This window comes from Misgurnus anguillicaudatus, chromosome 6 (genome assembly GCF_027580225.2).
Source record: "Misgurnus anguillicaudatus chromosome 6, ASM2758022v2, whole genome shotgun sequence".
NCBI classification, from domain to species: domain Eukaryota; kingdom Metazoa; phylum Chordata; class Actinopteri; order Cypriniformes; family Cobitidae; genus Misgurnus; species Misgurnus anguillicaudatus.
This window is the reverse complement of record NC_073342.2, coordinates 21,452,993-21,478,858: the sequence shown is the minus strand read 5'-3', so window position 1 is coordinate 21,478,858 and position 25,866 is coordinate 21,452,993. Positions and strand designations below refer to the sequence as shown.

General features: G+C 37.2%; 3 protein-coding genes and 1 long non-coding RNA gene across 8 annotated transcripts in view; 2 read left to right on the top strand and 2 right to left on the bottom strand.

The window, feature by feature from the left end:
- prr5l (proline rich 5 like) overlaps positions 1 to 10,675 on the top strand; it is a 133,698-nt gene extending 123,023 nt beyond the window's left edge. For 4 of the 5 annotated variants that reach the window (XM_055192147.2, XM_055192146.2, XM_055192145.2 and 1 more), the window contains exons 3-10: positions 3,694 to 3,838; positions 4,495 to 4,575; positions 7,547 to 7,595; positions 7,675 to 7,732; positions 7,885 to 7,976; positions 8,071 to 8,205; positions 8,655 to 8,775; positions 9,693 to 10,675. In XM_055192147.2, coding sequence (XP_055048122.2) covers positions 3,694 to 3,838; positions 4,495 to 4,575; positions 7,547 to 7,595; positions 7,675 to 7,732; positions 7,885 to 7,976; positions 8,071 to 8,205; positions 8,655 to 8,775; positions 9,693 to 10,069 — 1,058 coding nt within the window. In that variant the 3' untranslated portion in view covers positions 10,070 to 10,675. Of the gene's footprint in view, positions 1 to 2,203; positions 2,430 to 3,693; positions 3,839 to 4,494; positions 4,576 to 7,546; positions 7,596 to 7,674; positions 7,733 to 7,884; positions 7,977 to 8,070; positions 8,206 to 8,654; positions 8,776 to 9,692 lie in introns of those variants that run through there. The other variant, XM_055192148.2, reaches the window with a different exon arrangement.
- The window catches only part of LOC129434396 (creatine kinase U-type, mitochondrial), a 368,704-nt gene that overhangs the window by 231,127 nt on the left and 111,711 nt on the right, over positions 1 to 25,866 (bottom strand). The gene's annotated exons all lie outside the window — the stretch shown is intronic.
- LOC141364177 (uncharacterized) lies at positions 13,394 to 15,002 on the bottom strand. Its single transcript, XR_012369829.1, has 2 exons — positions 14,762 to 15,002; positions 13,394 to 14,292 (listed from the first exon to the last, which is right to left on the bottom strand). It is a non-coding gene; the product is annotated as an uncharacterized lncRNA (long non-coding RNA).
- api5 (apoptosis inhibitor 5) lies at positions 16,605 to 24,607 on the top strand. The gene is made up of 14 exons (XM_055192902.2): positions 16,605 to 16,910; positions 17,465 to 17,626; positions 17,716 to 17,809; positions 17,900 to 17,965; positions 18,096 to 18,247; positions 20,776 to 20,982; positions 21,267 to 21,371; positions 21,900 to 21,989; positions 22,086 to 22,264; positions 22,366 to 22,459; positions 22,559 to 22,615; positions 22,702 to 22,790; positions 22,925 to 23,067; positions 23,765 to 24,607. Exons 1-14 carry the CDS (start codon positions 16,839 to 16,841, stop codon positions 23,842 to 23,844), a joined length of 1,590 nt encoding a protein of 529 aa, XP_055048877.1. The 5' UTR covers positions 16,605 to 16,838; the 3' UTR covers positions 23,845 to 24,607.

The window sequence follows — 25,866 nt, the reverse complement described above, 5'->3', positions numbered from 1 at the left end:
GTGCACTGTGTATAATTATAATATATATATATAAATTACAAATATATTTTTGTTTGTATTTAAGAAACATTTACATATATATTTATATTTATTTTATATTATAAATAAAAATATACGTAAATAAAACAATTCTTAAATTCACACATATGTGTGTATTTACATAATATATACACACAGTACACACATATATTATGCAAACACAAACTTTTATTTTGTATGTGATTAATTACGATTAATCTATTGACTAAAAATCACTAAAGCTCTGGCTGGGTTAATTTTAACCCATGTTGGGTAAATATTGGATAGAACTGTGTTAAAATTTACCAATTTCTGGGTTGCTTTAACCTAGCTGCTGGGCCTGGGTTATTATAATTCATGGTTGCATTATAACAACCCAACATTGGGTAATTTTTAACCCAGTATGGGTCCATTTTTAACCCAGCACGTGTTCTGTTCAATATTTACCCAACCCATTTTTAGAGTGTAGATTTGGTCCTTTGAGATTAGGGCCATTCATTCACCTAATAATCATTCACGTTTGGTAATTTAAATGCCTTAAAGGTGCAGTGTGTAATTTTAGAAGGATCTCTTGACGGAAATGCAATATAAAATACATAACTATAGTATCAGTGGTGTATACCTTACATAATGAACTGTTTTTATTACCTTAGAATGAGACGTTTTTATCTACATACACAGAGGGTCCCCTTACATAGAGGTCGCCATTTTGTGCTGCCATGTTTCTACAGAAGCCCTTAAAGGACAAATGTTTTTACTGAGTTGTTTCCAACGATTGCTACCATAGCTTCTCAATGCGTGGACTGAAACGTTGGTTGCAATTTGCAACCTCAACACTAGATGAAATAAAATTTACATACTGCACCTTTAATGTTATATTGTAAGTCTGTAAAATACACTAGTAGTCAACATTTGAGATGGATCAAAAAAGTTCATCAAAGTTGTCCTAAGACAAGAACGGGTATTGGGTGTTGGTATTAAGACAACTTTAATGAAAGGTTATGATGTTGTTGACTAATATATATTTATCATGTATGCTCATGTACACTCTATACCAGTGGTTTTCAAACAGGGGGGCCTCAGTTTTATAACATTTTATAAAATACATTCATTTATCATGAATTCTGTGTAATTAAACCTAAAAAAATAATAACCCAACTAACCAACAGCACTACTAGGTATAATTTTATATGTTTTGTTTAATTTTGTCATAAATTTTAAAATGCACTGTACACAAGGGCACGCTGAAAATGTTTGGGAACCACTGCTCTATACAATACTAGGATGTTTTTAACCCTTGCATGCTGGGTAAATTCTTGAAAAAACACATTGCTAAGTTAAAAACTATCCAATACTATGTTGTTATGACCCAATCATATGTTGTAATAACCCATCAGTTGGGGAGAAACAACCCAACATTGGGTAATTTTTAATCTAGTGGTGTGTTCTGTCCAGTTTTTAATCAGCATGTGTTAAAAAACACCCATCATTATTTGTTCAGTAGCCTACTTTTTACAACTGCATATTGTTGAAATCAGATAATAATGTGTTAAATCGGCCAAAAAAAGGGGGTTTCCTGGAATTTATGCAGCAATATTTGTGTTGTGAAATTGTAATGCATCGACCTAACACTCATAAAAAGTGCAATACTGCCCTCTAGAGGAATTTACGACTTGTAGTAAAATATGGGCGTGGTTATCTTACTTAGACTGTCAAAGTGATAAACATAACAGAAAAATACAATACTATAACTAAATCTAGATAATAATCTATAATTAAACAAATGTAATAATTGAATACATAGTAAAAATAATAATAAAATAAATAGAAACGTGAAATGAAGTAAAAAATAACACGTTAGTTAAAATTTAAAAGAACGTCAGCACTTTTGTTTTGGGGGTTGATTGAATATTAATATTGGTCACATAATCATGTTAACAACATTAAATACATATTTACATTGCTGAATCTAAAATCTGAATCTATTTCTTTTAGTTGTCTGCTTATTTAAATTTTATTTAAAATAAAGCTCATATTAATGCTAGGGGATGCATGATAAACACAGCGGTTTAAACATAGATATAGTTTGTTTTCGCACAAACGGCTCTCGTGGACCACCAAACGTGCATCGGTTGTGCATTTTGGTAAACACACTTTTTTGCGTGTGTGAAAACTGTCACTGCAGGGTTAAGCGAACTCCGCCTATGCCCCGCCCACCAGCAACAGGCTCTTCGCATCGGATCATTCAAACCTGCTCTCGTCTCACCCGATAAATACCAAGTTTTAATTTTATAGGTATGGACGGTAACATCAGCGTTTGTCGAAGTTACACTGACCTTTTAAATTTGTGAGAAAGCTTTCGGAAATGTCAATGTGGTGGCCACCGGCAAACTAAAACTCAGAAGAATCGGGTAAGTGAATCATTTAAGAGGGGAATCCTTAAATAACTTTGTGAAGAATGACGTTTTGTGTTTTTTTTACAGCTATTCAACTTCTCAACAACTCCAAAATCATAAAACAAAAATACTTTCAGCGTTTTTTAATAAAATCATGTAAATATAAAACAAATAACAGGATGAAAATGAATGTTTTGCTTTCAGTGTCTGTTAATGTAGCCTGTCAGCAGTCATGATTTAAGTCATGCTCTCCTTATTGCGTTATTTAACTGGCTTAAGTGGTTGCTCATGTTTGTTATTATGGCATCTCATTGGACAAGCTATGCCCAAAGCACTTAGTGAATAAATGTGTTTAACATAGAAAAAAGATTTAGATTGCTCTTAAGCAACCAAAAGTATGTCTTCATGAGTTCAATTCTTAAAAATGATGCATGCAACAGAAACCCATAAGCTGTGAATAAACCAACATCAGTGGGTGTTCGCAATGTGACTTCATAATTAGCAGATGGTGAATAAGAATGCATCAAATTTTCATTTATAATCACTTCAGCATCACTCGCTTATGAAAAGGGCAAGATTTTAGGGACCACTGGTGTGTGACCTCATCATTGCCATGTTCTTGCTGGGTGGATGAAACACCAGTTTAACCCATCACGGGTTTTGCAAAGACACCCTATAATTGTAGACATAGTTTGGCTTGCGTGGTTACCATTGTGTTTTTGTTCAGCGGTGTGGGAAGAGAGAAAACCTATTATTAGGCAGTTGGGATAAATATGTACATTTATAGTTGGTATTTGGTGTCAGATGTGTGTGGGATCGAGCCGCGATGTCGTCAGGGGTGCAGTGGGTGAGCAAGACAGCTTGAGTCAGAATTCTGGGAAGAGTCAACTGTTAGATGCCAACTGCATAGGGGTGCAGTCTTTGACTTTTCAGCACCTGCCATCATTTTCTTCTACTCTAACTGAACTTCTGATAAAACCTTTCGCTTTTAACCCTAGCGCAGATAGATAGACACCGCAGCCACGCATGACTATGTAGTCACCAGGAAGTCTCAAGTTTGTCTGCACATCAAAAGGAAATGTGCTTGTTTATCTCCTTGCTGTTCTGTGTGGCTTTCAGTATGACACACAGGCTTCGATATAAATGAGTCACCGCCTATATGAAGCATGTAAACAACTCCCTTGATGGGTTTCGCTAGTTTGGTTTGTCACCAAGACCTATTTGTTGTGCTTTGCGGTAACCAGTAACGTGACTTCTTCATGTCTCACATTTGTTCTAGATTTGAGTCGGCACCTGAACCGAACCATGGGGTCGTTCCGAAAGCCCAGGCCACGTTTCATGAGCTCGCCGGTGCTGTCGGACCTCGCCCGTTTCCATGCCAGCTCACCAACGTTGCAGCTGTCCAACGCCAGCGTTTGGAACAGGTGGGTGGTTCGCTTTAAGGATGAGCGGACGAAAGGCATCGTCCTATTGGTTAGGTGTCTGAGAATGCAAATAAATGGATTTGCAATTTGAAGACTTAGGGGAAATTTGACCTAAAACCTTTGAGTCAGAAAGGTCGGTGTTTACAGTAACCAAACCATTGACTCAAAACTGAAATCTCACTTTTTTTGTTATGACTATACGGTTAGATTGGCATGTTTAGTAGTCGGGGGCGAGTACCCCCTGTGTTAAGACACAGTTTTAAGGCGTTAAGGGAGGAAGCAGACAGCGGCTTTTGCCTTCACCACTTCCTTATGGAAACGGGACCTCCAATGCCCCTCGCTCAGGATGTGTAGAGCAGGATGTTAGTCACAAGTTGGTTGGCTCATTCGCAGACAGTGATGTTTGCCAGCAAGCGAAAGTTATTTTAACCAAATAGAGACTTGCTGACTATAAACAAATGAACACGGGGAGAAATTCCAGTGAAATTTATTTATGGTTTTATGGTTATTTATGGTTACTGGGTACAAAATGCAATTCATTGTGTGTAGTAGTAAAGTGCGTTTTGCATAGCATTTTCTTATCTTGCTTATTAGTAGTCAGTGCACTCGAACGAGGCCTTGTTTCCCAGGTTGAATCTTTTGTCGTTGTTTTGCAGTGTTCACACGGCTGTCATAAAGGTGTTTCAAGGAGGAAGCCTGCAGGCCAATGAACTTTACACCTTGAATGAGAGCATAAGGTCAGAAATAATTTTTAATATTGCAACCAAGCCAATTTTAAGAATCATGATGTCAGACTCGTAGGACTACTTAAAGAGCACCAGTGGTCCCATTCACGTTTTTACATTTCCTTTGCCTTGACCATGTGACTAAACCCAACATGATACAATCAAACTGACCAATCAGAAGATCACCTTTAACCCCCACTGTACTTGACCAAACCCAATATAATACAATCAAACTGACCAATCAGAAGACCACCTTTAACCCCCACTGTATTGGATTAACAGCTGTGACAATAGTCTTTGATCACATCACTATCAGCACAGGAATGCAGATGGTACATGATGGAAAAGGGGGTTGTGAGTAATAAATTCTTATATTTTTAATCTTACAATAACCCCAAAGTAAACGATGACGCGAGTTATCGTCTCCAACGTAAATCTGGGATTGGTGATGTAGACATTATGATAATTTCTCTCGCTTTGGACTCAAAACCTGTAAGTTAACTCCTGTTAGCATTAAATTGTAAGCGAATCTTTCAAACATGGTAAGGAGCGTCACATTTCCTGCTGACGTCAGAGGTATTCAGACCAATCACAACAAACAGATGAGCTGGCTAATAAGGGACACAGAGCTTTTCAAATCCGTGTGTTTAAGAAAGAGAGTGAAATCTGGAGCTACAAAAATGTACCGTATGTGGAAAATAATGTGTTTTTTTACCATAAACCACGCGAACACATTGTATTAAAACAAATACACAAAATAACGTTGTTTTTAGCAATGAAATAGATGCTCTTTAAGTCATTTGGCTACCATTTCACCGTAACAGCCCACGTTAATATCACAAATATGGATATCACAATATAAGTATCAGAATGATTTGCAATAGCTGAATGATTTTAATGGTTCAAAAAGTTATGTGTAGTCAAATGTGTAGCTTTAGGTTGATGCATGTGTAGTCAAATGTGTAGATTTAGGTTGATGCAAGTTGCAGAGAGACTGGTGAGAAAGAGTAAATAAAGAATGTATAACACCTTTTGGTTAAATGTGACCCTGGACCACAAAACCAGTCATAAGTCACAGTCATGCAGGTATAGTTGTAGCAGTAGCCAACAATTCATTGTATGGGTCAAAATTGTTGATTTTTTTTATGTCAAAAATATTATTAAGATATTAAGCAAAGATCATGTTCCATGAAAATAGTTTGCTAATTTCCTACCGTAAATATATCAAACACTTATTTATCATTAAAAATATGATGCTAAGGATTTTCTCAATATTTAGATTGTTTTGCATTCTCATATTGCAGATTTTCAAATAGTATCTTGAACAAATATTGTGCTATCCTAACAAACCAAACATCAATGTATTTATTTATTTATCGATCTTAAAGGAAAACACCACTAGTGGCGTAACGGATCGCAGTTGATCCACGGTTCGGCTTGCATGTGATTCGCGGATTAAAACGCAAATTTAAATAGGGAAAGTTTATCATTTGTAAGTGTTTCAAAGGTTTGCAAATGTTAACATTCAAGTGATTTTAAACAGTTTCACTTTAAAAAGGCACTAAAGTGAGCAGTTTACTTTACGCACAAACGCACGTGCGTCCGGTCCAGCTCGAGTCAGACCATAGATATGTACACTAGATGTCGCCTTGGCTACGGCAGTTCATTGGACCGAATGCGTCAAACAGAGCCGCCATCTTGAAACGGGAACCCCGCATCAGCGTCATTGTAGGCAATGGTGTAACAGAAATAAAATCACCATAAATCGTTGTGAACGCGATTTTCTTGGTTTTCTTTTGGTTCGTTTCAACAGCCAGACACAACAGCCAGGAAAAAATAAAAGTTTTGATTATATGAAAATTTACTTTTTCTAACTGTAATGCATAGTGCTAGTAGGCCTAACATCCATACGCAGCACAAAAGTCCGGCATCGTCCATGAATTCGAATAAATAAATGAATTTACAATAAACAATGTATAATTGATGTACAATAAACAAATTATAATGTTTCTTCATTCTGAAAAAATGAAATTTAAGTCAAAATTGACCTGAATCGTCATGCGCATCATACCGTGGCCTGGGTATAGACTGTTTCATCTGACGCACGTGCGGTGACGCGATACACATCTGGTCCGAACTTTACTTCCGGTTTCAGTTTTTTTAAAGGTGCAGTGTGTAAATTTTAGTGGCATCTAGTGGTGAGGTTGTGAATTGCAACCAATGGCTCAGTTAATTGCTCACCCATCGCTTTTAAAACGGATAGAGAAGCTACGGTAGCCACTAACAGACAAACATGTCATCTTCGGAGACAGCTAGATAAAAAAAGTTTGTCCGTTAAGGGCTTCTATAGAAACATGGCGGCACAAAATGGCGGCTTCCATGTAGGGGGACCCTCGGTGTATGTAGATAAAAATGTCTCATTCTAAGGTAATAAAAACCTAAGGGTTCATTATGAAAGGTCTTTATACACCCCGGATTATGTAGTTTTGTATATTATTTTGCATTTCTGTCAAGAGATCCTTCTAAAAATTACACACTGCACCTTTAATTGTCTGACGAGTTGCTAAACTGAACTCTTAAACAAATACCTTGTCGAAAATAACAAATGTTAACAAAAGTCCTTTGTTGTTATTTATTCTAAGCGCAGTTTACCGGAAGTTACGCATTGACCACGAAAGCCGCTTGTTCATGTTGTAACTGCTAAAATGGTCTATACATATCATATCCGACGCAGTTGATGATACACATATTGTATATCGCATCATTTAAGATATATTGTATATCGCATCAAGATATCACTTTATCTTCAATATTGCTCTTTCTTACCCGAAAAGACCCAATTGCAAGGTGTACATGCTGTACAGCTTATCAACCACATACTGTAGCAACACCTCAGCAACAATTTTTGCGCAGGCAGGCACTGCTCAAGTGTTGTTTATCAAGTGTTACAGTGATTCATTGATATATTGAACTTTCTCAACAGGTGGCTTTTAAGGACGGAGCAGGGATCCTTTATCACAGAGTATTTTCAGGTAAAATCTATTTTCAGTCACAAAGATGTGAACAAACAAATTTAAAAAAGAGTTTAAGAGCGTAAATCTATTTATTCAGGATCAGCTTTTGAATAAAGGTCTGACACACGTTTTGGAGAGGATCCAGCTTCATGATGGTAAGTGCTGACCATTTTCAAAATACAGCTGGACCACTTTTTAAAACCCTCCTGAAGGTTTTTGGTCTGTGTGTGTGCTAAAGGTTAAATAAGTACAGATGTGTTTCATTTAAGTCCCTCCTTAAGCATTCTTCTAACGTTTCTCATCCCAGAGGAAAATTGTCTCCAAGCGCTGTCTGATATGTGGGTGAGGTTTTTCACAGAGATCCTGCCAACTCTCCAAGCTATTTTCTACCCCGTGCAGGTATCCAAATGATCTCACCTACCATTCAAAATAGTCGGTCGGTGTCAAGTTACCAACACTGTGATGAATGGTGGTTTTTTGGCTGTGCGTATAGGGTCAGGAGTTGACTGTGAGGCAAATGGCTTTGCTAGGCTTCAGGAACATGGTTCTGTTGAAGCTTCCTGCGGAGAAGATGCTTCACGCAGATTCCTTCCCTCCTCCGATCACACAGATGCTCCTCATCCTACAGGTAAAGTATCTATCCGAAAACATTATTTCAGCAGCTTCAACACGCAGGTGAGAAAATGAAGCCGGGATATGAGGTCAAGGCAAAAAAAACATTCCCGGCGTGGGAATGTGAAATTTTGTATGTACACAGAAATAGTGTGGGAATGGATACTACATATTCCTTGTGGCAGCGTAATCTAAGAAGAAACCGAACGCTGTTTTCCAAAAAGAAAAAATTAAATATGGCTCTTCCAAATAAAGGAAATTTGTAAAGCTTTGTTCCTGGATCAGCTTGGGTTGAGTACCAGAGCGATTTAATATCTTGCCTTAGGGTATAATAATAATGACGGACTATAATGATCCATTATCTGGTTGCCGACTCGCTATCACTTTTCATCTGCTTTGGGAATAACCCTGCTTTTTAACTATTTAGGTGCCAGCTTTCATCATTTCCATGTTTTCTCCTGTCAGGGCATTCATGAACCTAACGGACCCACGCAAGAATATTTCTTACTCGAGAGACTGGTGGAAATGGTTATATCTCCCTACCTGGGTAACTACCTCTACTTGAGCCAAAGTGATTCATCTTCAGGTAGCACTTTTATCTTCTTACTTGCTTAATCTGGTGTGACCCCGACCCCGTCTGTAAAATCCAGGCTGAATCTTATAATCTGGTTATGAGATTTAAAGCGTCAAAGTTTGATTTTAGTCATTGATTTTAAACTTTGACATGACCTTACTCAGTCCATATTAAAGATATCAAGGTTATCTTTATCTGTATGTTCTTTACGTCATGTAGGATGATTTTGTTTAAAAAAAAAACATAGCTGGGTTTTCACAGGCAGGGTCACAATTTCTTTTACATTGTACTTTACCTTAAAGAGACACTCCATTTTTTTTTTTTTGAAAATATGCTCATTTTCGGGCTCCCTTGGAGTTGGGCATTTGATTTGTATCGTTTTGGAGTCCATTTAGCTGATCTCCGGGTCTGGTGCTACCACTTTTAGCATAGCTTAGCACAATCCATTGAATCTGATTAGACCATTAGCATCATGCTAAAAATAACCAAAGAGTTTCGGTATTTTTCCTATTTAAAACTTGACTCTTCTGTAGTTACATCATGTACTAAGACCGACGGAAAATTAAAAGCTGTGATTTTTCTAGGCAGATATGGTTAGGAACTATACTCTCATTCTGGCGTAATAATCAAGGACTTTGCTGCTGTGCCATGGCTGCAGCAGGCGTAGTGATATTGGTTACTTTCAATAGCAGGGGACTATGTTCGGCTGCTGCGTAATATCATTGCGCCTCCTGCAGCCATGATGTTGTATCGGAAGGGTCCTTGATTGTTACGCCAGAATGAGAAAAGTGGTATCGCCGGACCCTGAGATCAGCTGAATGGATTCCAAAGCGGTAAAAATCAAATGTTTAACTCTACGGGAGCTGGAAAATGAGCATATTTTCCAAAAAAGTGGAGTGTACCTTTCAAACATGAATTTTTTTTTCCAGAGAATCATTTAGAACGCCTGAGATCAGTTAACACTCCTCACCGAGGTCAACCCGAGATCACGGTGACACAATTTGCCCACGAATCCTTCTTGGCACCTCTAATCGAGCATGAAGGGGAAGCTTATTTGGAAAAGACCGGAGGAATCAGACGCCACACTGTTGCCAACGTGCACTCGGACATCCAGCTACTGTCCGTTAAAAACAGGATGTGTGGAAAAGTCGAGTTCAGTGCGGCGACCAGGATCATCGAGACAGGAAGCAAAAGGACTCCCATGTCTTTCTCTAGCGATACGACTTTTTGTAATTCCAGGCCAGTTGCTATGGAAGTTCACAGAGGTCAAAGCACTGCTGAGATACAATGTGGCCTAAGCAGTTAGAAAGCAATGAGCGTTTTTTCTCAAAATGCCCACTAAAGCCGACTTAATAAAATCGAGAGAATACTCAAAGCGCTTCAGTAGCGCTTACTGATAATGTGAAGCTTTCCGTGTGCTGAATTGTGTTTTGCTTGCCAATGTTTTTTAAAGTTTGAGAGTGAATGTTGTTTGGGCAATTTTAAGCTTTTTTTGTAAAGCCCACCAAACGTCACACTTTTCTGTTGGCAAAGTTGTGAAAATAGGTTATGGTGAGCTAACCAAGTTTACAAAGGTACAACAAGGCATTGCAGAAACAGTAATGCTTTGGATTATAAAATTATTTGCACTGCCTTAAATCCTAACTCTTAAGTGATCAAACAGTTTAATTTTTTCGCAGTACAAACAAAACATTCAAATATGACAAAACTTTTGACTTTTATGAATGTTTTATGATCGGACTTGCAATAGTATTGTACAGTATATTCTTTTAAATTAATTTAGAGGAAATGTTTTTAATATTATGTATGTAAAAGAATACTGTATATATTTATTTTGTAGTAATAAAGTTGAAGAAAGGTCATATAATGAGGTACTAAACCCAAGTATGTCATAAATTGGCCTGTAATCTCAGCTTTGTCCTTTGTTGTATGTATTTTAAAGGTGAACATTTTATTCCAGCACACACAGTGAGCTATTCAGAGTTTCTAAAGCAGATTAGCTTTTAAGGAGCTTTGTGTTGCTGTATTCAAATCCTGATCACCTGAAAAGACCTTTGAGTTTTGGGCATGTGAGACCTGCTGAAGAGCTTTATGGTAACTGTATTAGTTTAAGACGTTTTAACGCTGCATGAGCAGATGGTTACAGGGACGGACTGGGACTAAAAAGTGGCCCTGGACTTTCTCACCCAAACCGGTCCACCGCACCCTGCTCGCAAGTTGGTTACATTGGCAAAAAAAATTATGATTATGTTTAAATCTTATTGCATGGGTTAAGTTTCAATATCACTGCAAAATATCAAACTAAGTTGCTTTTCTTTAAACTGCACATGAATAATTTAATACATTTTACATACATTTTATGACCACCCTTAGCCAGGCCTAACTGGTCCTCCCTCCCTGGCATAGCTGGTGTTCAGATGCTAGTTTTCCAGCTGAACAAATAGTCATAAAGACCTGATTTTGGCGGGGCAAAAACTTTCTCATGCTACTGCAGATTAATCTGGCATTAAACTATAACAGGAAAAAGTCATGCAAATAGGAAGGAAGTCTATTTTAATATTTGAGATAAATGGTTAAATTAGGTGTCTGGAGCCACAATTTTACACATTGCATATTGTTATTAGAATAGAAAACAGGCGATAAATGTGCTGGTTGGCTAAAGTTTTTAAGATTAAAAGATTCATAATTAGCTATTCTTACACATTTGCCTACAACAATCATAATGCCTCGTAATTTGGACAAAGTACGGAAGAACAATAAAATATACCATATGAAAGTTTATAAATGTAATTTCTTTTTAAGACTATAACTGTTTAACATAAACCAATTTATTGGTCTTTTATTGCAGAGTACATTTTGTCTTGGCCATATCTACTGCACGCATTATACAGAATACAGTTACATTGTGAAAGTGTTGCTTAACATTTCCAGGAACAGTCACGTACATTTCCCCTCAGAAAAAAAATAGATCAGTTTTTCATGAAAAAAGCATTCAGTTGTTGCATGAAACAAAACAATAAATATGAAATGGAAAGTTATGTTATTTTTATCAATAAAAATAAAAATATGAAGTGGCACGTGCATAATCGGACGAAATTAATTTATTTGATGAAATTTTGACCTCGAGCTGTATTTTGAAAACTGGCGGCAAATAACACTCGGGACTTAATTTTGCTTTATTACTGACTCAATTCTGATCAAATTTAGCTACTTTTATTTCCGAAGCTTTCTCCTTTTAGACCAGTGTAAACCATAGGTGTAAACCATGGTCTCTGACGCCATCGTCTGGCTGTTCTCAAAAAAACAAAAAAATTGTATTTATTCTTTTTGCATTATTCTTTTAATTTACTCTTTTTACATGACATTTTAAAATGTGTCTTATGGCCATTTTTACATAAAGCATATCTATTTTTAATTAAATAAAAATAAATACTATAAATTGTTTTAATTTTTTTATTTAAATCATGAAACAAAATACTACGTTATACAACAATAGCTATTTGTATTAATATTTTTAATCATAAAAGTTGCACTAATACAAGGATAATAAAATGTAACAAAATATGGCAAAAATCTAGCTTTGTGCACTTTATTCTTGGCTTCTTAGACTACATGTTAAAGGTGCCGTGTGTACATTTAGTGGCATCTAGTGGTGAGGTTGCAAATTGCAACCAACAACTCAGTTTATAGACCCCTTCAAGGTTTGTAAACATTGAATGACTAATGGGTGCGCGCGCAGCACGGGGTCGAACCATTTAGGCTTTATAATTTAGTCTAACAGGGCTCAAAAACGATGACTTACCTCAAATGAAGTGAGCACTACAAACACAAGTCTCTTTGATATTTCCATTGTCCCAGTCTGCACGTTAATTGCTTGCAGACGCAGATGTTTTTTTTTTTTTTGAGATTCTGCATTAATCGCGAAAACTTAACGGAAGACCTGGTGCGATTTTCACAGCCCACGACGTAAGTAGGCATTTTTGACGATACCGAATGATACGCAACTCAATCTGCTTTAATGACTTTTCTGACCCCGACATGCGCAGTGGGAATAGCTTGTGACGTGAACCGTGAAGGGGTCTATTCACCTTATTCCGCCACGCCCCTTTTTAATTCTTCGCTCTTCCGCATTTTGTCAACCGACTTCCGCTGCTAATATGGCACAGTGCATTCGGTGGTTAGAAGATTGTTTGTAGTTCACTATAACTTTAGCGAAATGACAAATATCGCTACCGCTGTAAATGTTTTAAATTAGGAGCACGGTTAAAACTTCATACGACGCTCGGATAGTCTTATATTGTCCCATCAATCGTCTCGTGGTTAGACGATATGAAGCGCCCGCGGCAAGTAACCTGGCATATTTAATTACCTCGTCCTGTCAGGAGTTGATGGAGCAACATTGAAAATTATTAAAAGTATGTCTACCAATATTAACACAGTGATTTCGTCTTTTTTTATAGCAAATGTGCACCTTAGCCAGTCCAATAACTATTTCGTTTTTATGTGGTACCATGATAGAATTCATTTGCAAACTTGCCAACACTTATTCCTTCAAATCAGGAGACTTAAATCCTTTTAAGTGGAATCTACAAAGCTCACATATGGTTTAAGAAATCCCTTACAGATAATATCTGATCACACTGTAAAGGTTTATATAACTGCATGGCAGGTTACATCTGATCACATAGTAAATGTTTAATATAACTGCATGACATGTAACAGCTGATCACATTGTAAAGGTTTAATATAAATGCACAACATCTGATCACATTGTAAAGGTTTAATATAAATGCACAACATCTGATCACATTGTAAAGGTTTAATAAAAATGCACAACATCTGATCACACTGTAAATGTTTAATATCACTGCATGACATCTGATCACATATGAAGGTTTAATGTAACTTTACAACTGGTAAAGCAAGACCACCCTGCAATAAATTAAGACACAGCTTTATCGGAGTCATCAGGAGCTGATCCCAAGTGTTTTTCTGGAAGCTGTTGGTGTATGTACTGGTGAAGTGCTTGGCGACTGTGTAATGGATGCAATATCAACCCTCTGTAAAGCTGAACCAAAGATGGTTGTTTCTCAGTAGAGATTTGTACATTTGTGCCAGCTCAACACATTGAAGCAGTTTCTCGGACAGGGTTTACAGGACTAGGATTTAATTATATTAGGACATTTTAGTTTTTACAAACAAACCCTAAAAAAAAACAAGACTGGTGCGCATCTTGTGACAAAACAATGGCACTCATATATGTTGAGGTATGTCAGTAAAAGGTGTTTTTAAATTATTGTAGCTCAAATATGCATTTTAGCCTGGGACCAGCATAAGCCCTGTCCGGGAAATCGCACCATTGTTTTCCCATATCAGATGTAGGTTGCTTCAGGTTGAGTTGTGATTTTAAAGTGTAGTTGTGGTCAGAGACGGAAGGATCCTCCCATTGTGTTTCTGCATCACAGTTTAGGAACATGTTGATTGTATCATCCTCACAGTTGTCCACTGCATCACTACACATCAATGCATCTGTGAAAACAATATAACCATAAACATTTTTATGTTAGTATTTAAAATAAACTTGCATCATGAGAATTAATATATAAATGGCACCCATACTTAAACAGAACAGTGTGTAAGAGAGAGATGCATAAAAAAGAGACAGTAACATTATACACACAGCCTTTAACTTCAGTGTTAAATAATACGTTGTTTAATAGGTCATTATCAATATCTGAATGAGAAATGAACTGACATTCTAGCATCTGAAATCTCAGTAACTTGTAGGAATCACGTGGGCTACTGTAAGAATGCAATGTACTATAATATCTCGTTGTACTATCGTAAATATAAAAATATAGGTGGACAATTAAAACCATTCAAATAACGTTAGTTGCATTTTATAAACTAACGTTACTGATCTTAAGTGTATTTGTAGAACGGACTTCACAAATCTAACTTTAGGCGAACGAGCACAAAGTTAGCTAAGATAGCTTACCTGAAACTGGCCACCTTTTCAACACCCGGCGTGGTTTAAAGTTACCTAGTCGAACCTTGGGATAAGGGTATTCCTCAGTTGGCTTAAAATTGGTAAGAAAGAAACATAAAGGCGCTCGGGTGAGCTTTTAAAGCTTTAACGCGTCGCCTTCAGTCACTGCCTCAGCTGCTCATCGTCTATGCGGCCGGAAGAACGTTGACAAAATGAGCGAAATGACGCCGCCCTTGTTGTCGTGAAAAATAAGGTGAATAGCTCACCCTTCGCTTTTGAAATGCATAGAGAAGCTACGGTAGCTGCCACAGGACAAACATATCACCGTTGAAGATAACTTATTAAAAAAGTTTGTCCGTTAAAGGGATAGTTCGGCCAAAAATTATATAAAACCCATGATTTACTCACCCCCAAGCTTTCTGAGATGCATATGTCCATCATTTTTCAGACAAACACATTTTCAGTTATTTCAGAAAATGTTTTAGATCTTTCAGTTAATTAAATTAAAGTTACGGGGTCCACGACCCTTCAAGTCCAAAAAATGTGCATCCATCCTTCACAAAATAAATCCAAACGTCTCCAGGATGATAAATAAAGGTCTTCTGAGGGTAATCCGCGTGGTGCTGTTGTGGAAATATCCATATTTAAAACTTTATAAAGTAAAATGGCTACCTTCCGGTAGCGCTGCCATCTTAGACTCCTCTGTATTCAGGAGAGAGTATAAGCATAGTGTACGCACTTTTCTTAGTGACGTATGACAAATTCGGAGGGCGGGGGCACAGAGCAGCAGCAGAGAAACCTCCGTACACTGCATAAAGCTTTGATCTTGAATGCGGACACGACTAAGATGGCGGCATTACCGGGTGCGAGTTATTTTGGTTTATAAAGTTTTAAATGTGGATATTTCTACAACAAAACTTTGCGGATTACCCTCAGAAGGACTTTTTTTATCATCGTGGAGCGTTTGGATTTATTTTGTGAAGGATGGATGCACACTTTGGGACTTGAAGGTCGTGGACCCCATAACTTCACATTTAAAGGAGCAGTATGTAAGAAATTTATATCAAATAATCATAAAATGGCCCTGATATGTCACTAGACATTAAGAAATCATTTTCATTTCAAATACTTATATCACTGACAACAGTGGTATGGCCAGTCCAGGATATTGTCATTTAAAAAGTGGAGTTGCAGCCCTCAACTGATGTTTATGTTGTCATTTTGTGTATTGGCCACCAGTTGTATGATTGCAGTACCAGTTTTAGCCACAAGTTTTGTGATTGCAATACCACTTTTGGCCATAATCCTAAATACTGTTCCTTTAATTAACTGAAAGATCTAAAACATTTTCTAAAATAACAGAAAATGTCATCGCCTGAAAAATGATGGACATATGCATCTCGGACGGCTTCGGGGTGAGTAAATCATGGGTTTAATATAATTTTTGGCCGAACTATCCCTTTAGGGGCTTCTGTAAAAAACATGGCGGCACAAAATGGCGACTTCCATGTAAGGGGACCCTCTGTGTATGTGAATAAAACGTCTCATTCTAAGGTTATAAAAACATAACAGTTCATTATGAATGGTCTTTATACACCCCTGATAATATAGTTTTTATATTATTTTGCATTCCTGATCCTTATAAAAATTACACACTGCACCTTTAAATGCTCTTTCATTTGTAAGTCGCTTTGGATAAAAATCTCAAAAATCATCCTTCATGCTTAAAAGGAGTTATCAAAATGTCAAATCTACCCTGTCTTCATAAAAGTAAAATGTATTTACGATCACTGACGTATATGTCCTTAGACACCCAATCCTGCAGGTGGCGCTGTGAACTGGTGGCGCTGTGCTGTCAAAAAAGTGCTGAAGAAAAGTTCATCCCGCCGCACGGAGCAACTAGCCCAAGCTGTGGTATTGTACGCGAGTGCAACGCTTGCGTCCGTAATAACATCACATACATAACTCATATCACCCTTGCGCTTTATTATCGCGACAGGCTAAAAACATTGTAGCGGAGACGGAGGAATATTCACAGAAATTCGCATTTGTTCATTGATATCCAGCGGTGAACTCGGACACGCTGATGGCGGCGACCGTAGAGGAGCTTTATCGTAACTATGGCATCCTCGCCGACGCGAAAGAGGATCTTAGCACGGTGAATAAAATGTCATTTATTTGTGCTTTGTGCAGATATCAATAATATCAATACATGTTCTGTTATAGTTGCATTTTTATTACTAGAAATGCGGGGTTTCTGTGAGGCCTCGTATGGTGCATTAGCTTATTAGCGCTTTAGCGCTAATAGATGTCTATGGTTTTTAAATTAATTAAACAAACAAACTGTTCTCCGAGCTTTTGGATCAGTTGTGAATGCATAATGTTTATTCTAGACACTATCTAATCGATTAATTTGGTTATATTATTTGACTAAATAAAGGAAAAGTTTACTCGTAGGCTAATTCTACGCCATGTACGTAATGGATTTGTGAATGTCGATTTCCGCAGATCAGCGCACATCACCCATAAATAATTAACAGTTCATACGCATGAATAATGATGTATAAGTAAATTAACAGTTAATAGTTTAAAATAGAAGATGTAAAAAATAAAATTAACTTTTACACTTAAAAAATTTTGATGTAAGTGTAATCAAGGAACAACAATTTTCATTTGTTATAAATATGACTAAATATTTGTGGTGTTTTTCAGCATAAAGATGCCTATCAGATCATTCTGAATGGTGTTAAAGGAGGCCCAAAAGAAAAGCGACTAGCTGCACAGTTCATTCCCAAATTTTTCAGCAGCTTTCCAGAGCTGGCCGACGCAGCCATCAATGCACAGCTTGATCTGTGTGAGGATGAAGATGTGTCTGTAAGTACATCGTGTCAGAAACTTGCATGTTTTGCATGTCTTGCATGTCATACAATGAGATGAATGACATTTTTGTTTCTTAATTTTAGATTCGGAGACAGGCTATCAAAGAACTCCCTAGGTTTGCATCCGGAGAGAATTTACCCAGAGTTGCAGACATCCTCACACAGCTTTTGCAGACAGGTATTGAACACACATACTATTCTGGTTATTACTGAATAACACAATACTTGTCCAGCTTTTGGTCTGTTTACTGCTACTTGTATCTTTTAGATGATTCTGCTGAATTCAATCAAGTCACCACAGCGTTGATCTCCATATTTAAAATTGATGCAAAAGGTATCTATCCAGTACCATGTTATTTTGTATATTGAATTGTTTGTTTGTTGTATTGTATCATGACTTAAAAGAGCCTTAAAATGCCTTAAAAATTATGTTGTTCTCTCTGACAATCTCTCTCTCTTTGAAGGAACTTTGGGAGGTTTGTTCAGTCAGATCCTGCAGGGGGAAGATATTGTCCGGGAAAGGGCGATAAAGTTTCTCTCTACAAAGTTAAAAACAATGCCAGATGACACAATGACGAAGGAGGTGGAAGATTTTATCTTTACAGAAACTAAAAAGGTATCAGGACATTATTCGTTTTCACTTCAAACATGACACTAGCCTGATTTACATTAAAGGAACACGCCCACATTTTGGGAATTTAGCTTATTCACAGTATCCCCCAGAGTTAGATAAGTCTTTACATACCTTTCTCATCTCCGTGCATGCTGTAACTCTGACGCAGCCCCCGCTAGCTTAGCTTAGCACAAAGACTGGAAGTGAATAGCTCCAGCTAGCATGCTGATCCCAATAGGTGACAAAATAATGGGAACGTTTTCCTATTTATGTGTTGTGATTTGTGTGGTCACACCGTGTACAGGTGGCAAGGTCATGTGAGACACATCCATCTTTTAACAGTATACATACTGGGAACTATATTCTCAGAAGGTAAGGCCATGTTACTTGGGCAGAGTGATTTGCACAACTCTGACCGAACTCATTTTTAATTCGCCCTTTCAATTTGTGCAACTTGAAGGGTAACAGAAAGTGACTATTGTCTTGTTTATGGTATACGTCGAATCTTGAGCCAAGCACACTAATGGCGCTTTTCCATTGCATAGTACCCCGCGGTTTGGTTTGGGTCAGGTCGGGTCAGCTCATCTCACTTTGGCTTGGTTAGCTTTGTCATCGAGTTTAGTAACACTTTGCAGTGGGAGGGATTATAGGTGTGTCGTTATATTTGTGCTGCCTACTGCTGTGACATCATACAAGTGAGAGCTTGGTTGTACATTCCCATACATTTATTTATTTCTCAGTCTGACACAAAATTCAAATTGTCCACCACAAATAGATGCTTGCACTTCGCATTTATCACTACCTCTGTCTCACATGACAGTTTCTGTACAAACACCCGTGGCATCAGTCGACGCGCTCCGCTGACTCGAGCCTCATTTAAGTTGCATTTAAGCATATATGCGGACGTGCGTGTCGCGAATGTGCTGCCACAAACTGCAAGTCTGGATAAAAACTGTTATGGTGTTCCTGATTCACAACCTGTGGATGTTTTCATCGCTAAAAGGGAGTTTAGGAACTTACAGCAAAGCACAGATGAAAACATGTTTACTCAAGAGTGCATGCTAACATAAAGGTAAAGCTAATCTGTTACATTATAGTGATGACACTGGTAGTGACGATTCTCTCAGACCAATCAGTGATCTACAGTGTTTTCACGTTACGTTTTGGTATCAGCTCGGGTCGCTTGGAACCCCGACTGAGGTGGTACTAAAAAAAGTATCGGGTACTACGAACTGAACCCAGTGGAAAAGCCCCGAAAGTAAGACTCGACCCAAACCGTGGGGTACTATGCAATGGTAAAGCGCTATTAAGGACTAAAGCTTGTTGAACGTTCATGTGTTTACTTTGCATATATATATATATATATATATATATATATATATATATATATATATATATATATATATATATATATGAAGAGTTTGGTTCCAAAACGCAATAAATCCATTTTGACAAATTTCGGTAAAAAAGTGTTTTCTATACCAAGAAAGTGACAAGATGAAAACCACTATTTTCTGTTACAAACTTTCACATAGCATCTTTAGGTTATAAAAACATAAAAAATTCAAATCCATAACTTGATTTTCAAAGATTTATTATAAAAACGGATTCTTTTTTCCACAAAATGCAATAAATCCATGACAAGTTTTTATAAAAAATGCTATAAATCTATTGAATCAATCGCCTATATAAATGTGCATTCATCTTTGCCATGTTATATTCATTTAGTTGACTAGTTGTACACACTAATTAAAAATATAAACATTAATGTCATTAATCAAAACACTTACTTTGTGATATTAAGAAGTCATCGGTTAAACTTGATGTCGTCGCTTAACGTTTTTCAAAGCGATCAGCTGTAAAATGTTTTGGTCCTGCTCGATTTTCGTTGACTTTGAGTAAAATTATGGAAAGTTTTTCATAAGATCCCCTGGGGTCAATGTGTTATCATGACAGTAACTTGATGCTGTCGGCCCGGCCAAACAAGCACCGGTCTCCCGAGTTCCTCGCGTAAATTATTAGATTTTGATGGCTTACGTTTCTTTCCCGTCACAGAAAACAATCACAGGTTTATTAATGCCATCAAGCTATTATTTTGTTTGTGTTTGTTTGGTGATCACGAAGTACAAAGTAGATGATGAAAACTAGGATTCCGTGTATTTAACGCGCCGCCATTCTTTGTTTACATTGCGTGAGGTGCCTCTAATCTGTGGAGGAGTGGATTTATGGCATTCTGTAGAAAAGGGGGAGTGGCGTTTATTGCATTTTGGGAAAAAAGGGAGAAAAGATGACAGAATAACACTGCGGAAATTGGATTTTGCATAAAATTAAGAATTTACTTTATAATACTGACCTGATATAATACTGATTCTGGCAGTAACTAATTTTTTTCAAAAATGGCGTTTATTGCGTTTTGGAACCAAACTCTTCATATATATATATATATATATATATATATACACTAAATGTGGCCAGCCAGAAGAGTTCTTTGCCCTTGATTTGTGCTTGCATTTATCACTTTCTTATCTTAGGTTCTGGAGGATGTGACGGGGGAGGAGTTTGTGCTTCTGATGCGTATCCTGTCGGGACTGAAGGCCATGCAGACCGTCAGCGGGCGGCAGCAGCTGGTGGAGTTGGTGGTTGAACAGGCCTTCCTTGAGCAGGCCCTTAACCCGGCAGATACTGATAGCGTTGACCGGCTCCTGCAGTGCACACGCCAGGCTTTACCACTGTTTTCTGTAAGTCAACCCATATTATATTTGCACCACGTGTGTTTTGTAAGGACCCAGTAACATGTTTGGATGAATGAATCGATCCAAAATGACCTGTTGAATCCAAATCATGCTTTGATAAAGTTTGAACATGTGGAGTATCAAAATCAACCTCATATTGTTAAACATTTGATCAATGCATTTATTCATGTTGAATTATTGTTACACCCATAATGTTTATTATATTATGCTTGAAGAAAATAGATTTAAGTTTGACTATTTTTGTGCAAATTAATTATTTTTTATTCCAGAAAAATGTGCATTCTACTCGCTTTGTGACATATTTCTGTCAGTATGCTTTGCCCAATCTCAGTCTCCTCACCAGTCCTGTAGCAGAACTGGACATCCAGCTTGAGGTGTGTACAGCGTTCTACAGATCACATTTTGTCTTTATTTTTAAACTTGGCTTTTTATATGCAAGTGCCTCACAGTAATGCGGCAGAAACTGCACATATGTGTCCATATCAGACAAAATCTTGGAGAACTATTCTGCCCTACAAAGCCAAAGTGCAGTAACAACGCATTTGGTCAAAATTGAGTTAAGGGTTGAAATGGGCATTGTGAGATCTGTTGTATCTTGTGACAAAGTCTCCTGGTTCAATTTTGTCGCATTTCAGTGAAACGTGTGTGCCAAAGTAACATGTTTGAATTGACTGGCTGGTGTAAAAAACTTTAAGGGCATTTTTCTCAGTTTCAGTGTTTGCGTACTATAGTTACTGCACTTAGCCTTTGTAGGGCAGTATTAATGTCAGTAATTTAAGGTTGTCTTTGGTGAAGTGAAAATGTTTTCTAGTTTTAATATCCTTAGAATATTCATTTGTGAAAGTTAAAGGTTTTTAAGTTGAGGAGCTTTAAAAAGAGTATTGATGTTTTGCTTTCTACAGGTACTGAAGCTATTGGCAGAGATGAGTCCGTTTTGTGGCGACATGGATAAACTTGAAGTCAATCTAAAGATGCTCTTCGAGAAGCTACTGGTGAAAACATGCATTAAACTTTTGTCCTTCTAACCTTCCATTTCAACCTCTTAATCATTACTTACAGCACTCGCTCTGTCTTCTGCCTTTGCTTAGGAGTTCATGCCCCTTCCTCCAGAAGAAGAGAATGGAGAGAATGCAGCCAACGAGGAGCCCAAATTGCAGTTCAGCTATGTGGAGTGCCTGCTCTTCAGCTTCCATCAGTTGGGCAAAAAACTACCTGACTTTCTTATAGACAAAATTAGTGCAGAGAATCTTAAGGACTTCAAGATCAGGTCAGATCAACATCAGATTTTTTTATAGTATACGTGTAATTGCGTCATTGCATTTAGTTTGTGGTGGAAAGACCAACTATTTATTTTTGGTTTTTTAACAGGCTACAGTACTTTGCACGCGGACTGCAAGTATATATTCGGCAACTGCGTGTTGCTTTGCAGGGCAAAGCTGGAGATGCACTGAAGACAGAGGAGGTGTTTGATTTACCCTTTTGTAAAGTCTTGTAAAGGGAATATTGTGATATTGATTTTCAAGATAACACTTGGTTTGTGTACTTTTCTTATTTTTTGCAGAATAAGATTAAAGTCGTGGCTTTGAAAATCACCAACAATATAAATGTTTTAATCAAGGTAATCCTAATTATTTTAAAGATCAACTCCATTAATATTGAACTTGTCCTTAATTTGTTAATTTGTTGTTTTAATGTCATCTCCAGGATCTGTTTCATAACCCTCCATCTTATAAAAGCACAATCACTCTGTCCTGGAAACCAGTACAGAAGACTGAGGTGGCAGCATCAGTTGGGTGGGTCCACTGGTCCTCCTGGTCTTTGTAATACAAATATCATCATAAGCTGAGCTTCTGTCCTCGGCACTGACTGCTGTTTATCTGCTGCTTATTAAAGTTTTTCCCCATGATCTCTTGTTCATATCCTAAAGTCAGAAGAGGCTGTCTGGAGAAGACGTTGGAGCAACAGCGACTGCAAAGAAGGTTCCCTTAAATTTGCCCAGAAGGGACGCCCGTCAGATCTACAATCCACCCAGTGGGAAATACAGTGCCAGCATTGGTAATTTCTCATATGGTGAGATTTTGTCAAATCTTCTTATAATTAAAAACTTAAAGGATTAGTCCTTTAAAAAAAAAAAATCCAGATAATTTACTCACCACCATGTCATCCAAAATGTTGATGTCTTTCTTCGTTCAGTCAAGAAGAAATTGTTTTTTTAGGAAAACATTCCAGGATTTTTCTCATTTTAATGGACTTTAATGGACCCCAATACTAAAAAATTGCAGTTTCAAGGGACTCTAAACGATCTTAAATGAGGCATAAGGGTCTTATCTAGCAAAACGATTGTCATTTTTGGAAAATAAAAATATGAACTTTTAAACCACAACGTGAAGTCGCGCTGGCTCGTCACACAGCCGGAGGAAGAAGAGAAGTTGTGGTTTAAAAGTGCATTTTTTTTCTTTTCAAAAATGACAATTGTTTCGCTAGATAAGACCCTTATGCCTCGTTTGAGATAGTTTAGAGTCCTTTGAAACTGCAATTTTAAACTGCATTAAAACTGTTAAGTGTTGGGGTCCATAAAGTCCATTAAAATGAGAAAAATCCTGGAATGTTTTCCTCAAAAAACAGTGGGTTTGTGTGAGGATTCGTTTTAATGGGGAGACTTGGGGGATTTGTCTCTCTACCCTGTTATGAAAATACTAGTTTATAAAAATGTTACTAGTAAAACAAACCTTTGTGTATATGTAATACATTTAATTTCTGTTCGTAGAACAAAGAGGAGGCTTCAGGGGCGGCCGGGGGCGGGGCTTCGGAGGAAGAGGAAACAGAAGCCGAGGCCGAATTTATTAAAAGAGGGCTGCATATAACTCTACACCCATACAACTGCATAAACAAAACACATGAATGTTTCTGTGACCCTTCCTGTATCTCAGACGTCCTTCATTCATTTTTTTCCTCTTTACATTTAATTTTTATTCTTCTGTGTGTATTCCTCATCCGAGTGTTATTGTTTATCTTTTTGGCTATGTGATTTTTTTTTCTGAATCATTGTGGAACAAAAGACTGCCAGGGTGTTTTTTATGGAGTTTTTGTATGGTCGCATACATCCTTTGTACTTTTATATCCTTTTTAATTTTCAGTGCTTTTGTTGGATCAAAAATAACACACATGTGATTTAAGTTCAATAACATCCTCTAAATTTTATCATAAACTTGTGTGGGTCAAGTTTGTCATTGATATTTCTTCAGGACATAAATATTTAAGTTTGTGAAAGACCTCGTATTCCCTGATGTTTGCCGTCGACTCGGTTATATTGACTTAGTTTAAAGTAACTTTGTAGATATTTTTGAAATGGCTAAGATGTACCATAAAAACTGTCCTTGAGTAGTATTGTTTTCATCTATATGCTGTTATAAGAAGAATTTAAGAAATCAGTCTTTTCAGGTATTGCTTGCATTGATTTGGGTATTCAATTTCAAACATTTTGCATGCATAGTTTATAGTAAATATTTAAATGTTTTGAATTTATACAAATCTGACATTTCTGTACTACAATTGTTTTTCGGTTCAGACAGATTTTCACCCACATTAAAATCTTTTGCCTTTTTCAACACATCGTAAGTTGTCTGAAATGATCTACTCACAAATATGGGTAGAAATGTAATATCTCATTTAAATGGTTTCAGTTTTGTATTTAGATGTAGACATATTTTTATTCACATTGATCTTAAAACAATATATTGATAAAGCTGGTACTCCGTTTCCTTTGCAAATAAAATAGATTTTTTTTTATTCCTACTACTGCATATCATGAGTTTTGGGAATATAATGTACAGTTCTGACAACAGGTGTTGTATAAAATATGTAATGATCTTATCAGATCACTAGATGGCATCATAACTTACAGTTATACACTTCCACACTGCAGCAGATTTACCTTCGAAAGCATGCAAGTTTCGAGTAGCTAGCTAGTGCGCATGCGCTAAGTATTCCCTCTTTATTTGCTATTTAAAATGAGCTAGGGATGTCACAGAGACGAGTGATTTCTCGGGACATCCATTTTGAGCTTTGCTTTGATGTTTACGAAGCGTATACACAAATTAAAACAACATTTGTAAGGTTTGTTGTTGCGTAAAATTTCACACAGGTTCATACACTGGGGAGACTGCTACCTGATTGGCTCCTGTCTGTAAAGCCCGCCCCCAAAGCTAATCCTTACAATACTTTATTGCAGAAACAAGATGATAATAATCACAAATAAAACATTATAAATATATGGTATCATATTTATCCAATAAATATGTAACATAATGATAAAAAAGCATATTCTAACAATAGTAGGAAATTGCTCCATAAAGTATGTACTTGTTTAAACTATTATTATATAGACTGTAGATGGCGCTACGAGTCCACCAAAACACCGCTGCGCCCGCTCGTGACTAGGTATTTCCCAAATCAGTCACGTTAACCCTTTAAAACCCGTCACGCATCATCTCACGCGCTAAAGTGACTAAAAATAAATAAAGGTCGTATTTATAATTGGTGACGGTTTAAAGGCGTGATTGGCTTATTCGTTTAACAAGGACTGGAACAAACAAAGGACGGAAGACGGGATGCAACAGTTGGCGTCTGGTGATCAGCTATTTTTTTAAGACGTGATAAATCGATCGACCAAAAATAGAGGTGGGAAACTAGGTTGGAACAACAATCGTACGATATCACACGGTATGTTCGTGATACCGCTGTGAGCAGGTGGGGCAGGGCAATAATTATTGAGTGAACAGTGCTTCAGGCCCACATTACAAGCCACCTCAGTTTTATTCACTTTTAAAACGCATGCTATAATAATAACGACGTATGTTTATTGAATCG

Bases quoted from the DNA above. Each gene is read 5' to 3' on its own strand.
- api5 (XM_055192902.2), top strand. From the start codon at position 16,839: ATGGCGGCGACCGTAGAGGAGCTTTATCGTAACTATGGCATCCTCGCC. The intron at 16,911-17,464 runs GTGAATAAAATG...GGTGTTTTTCAG, and splicing joins CGAAAGAGGATCTTAGCACG to CATAAAGATGCCTATCAGAT. The intron at 21,372-21,899 runs GTGTGTACAGCG...TGCTTTCTACAG, and splicing joins AACTGGACATCCAGCTTGAG to GTACTGAAGCTATTGGCAGA.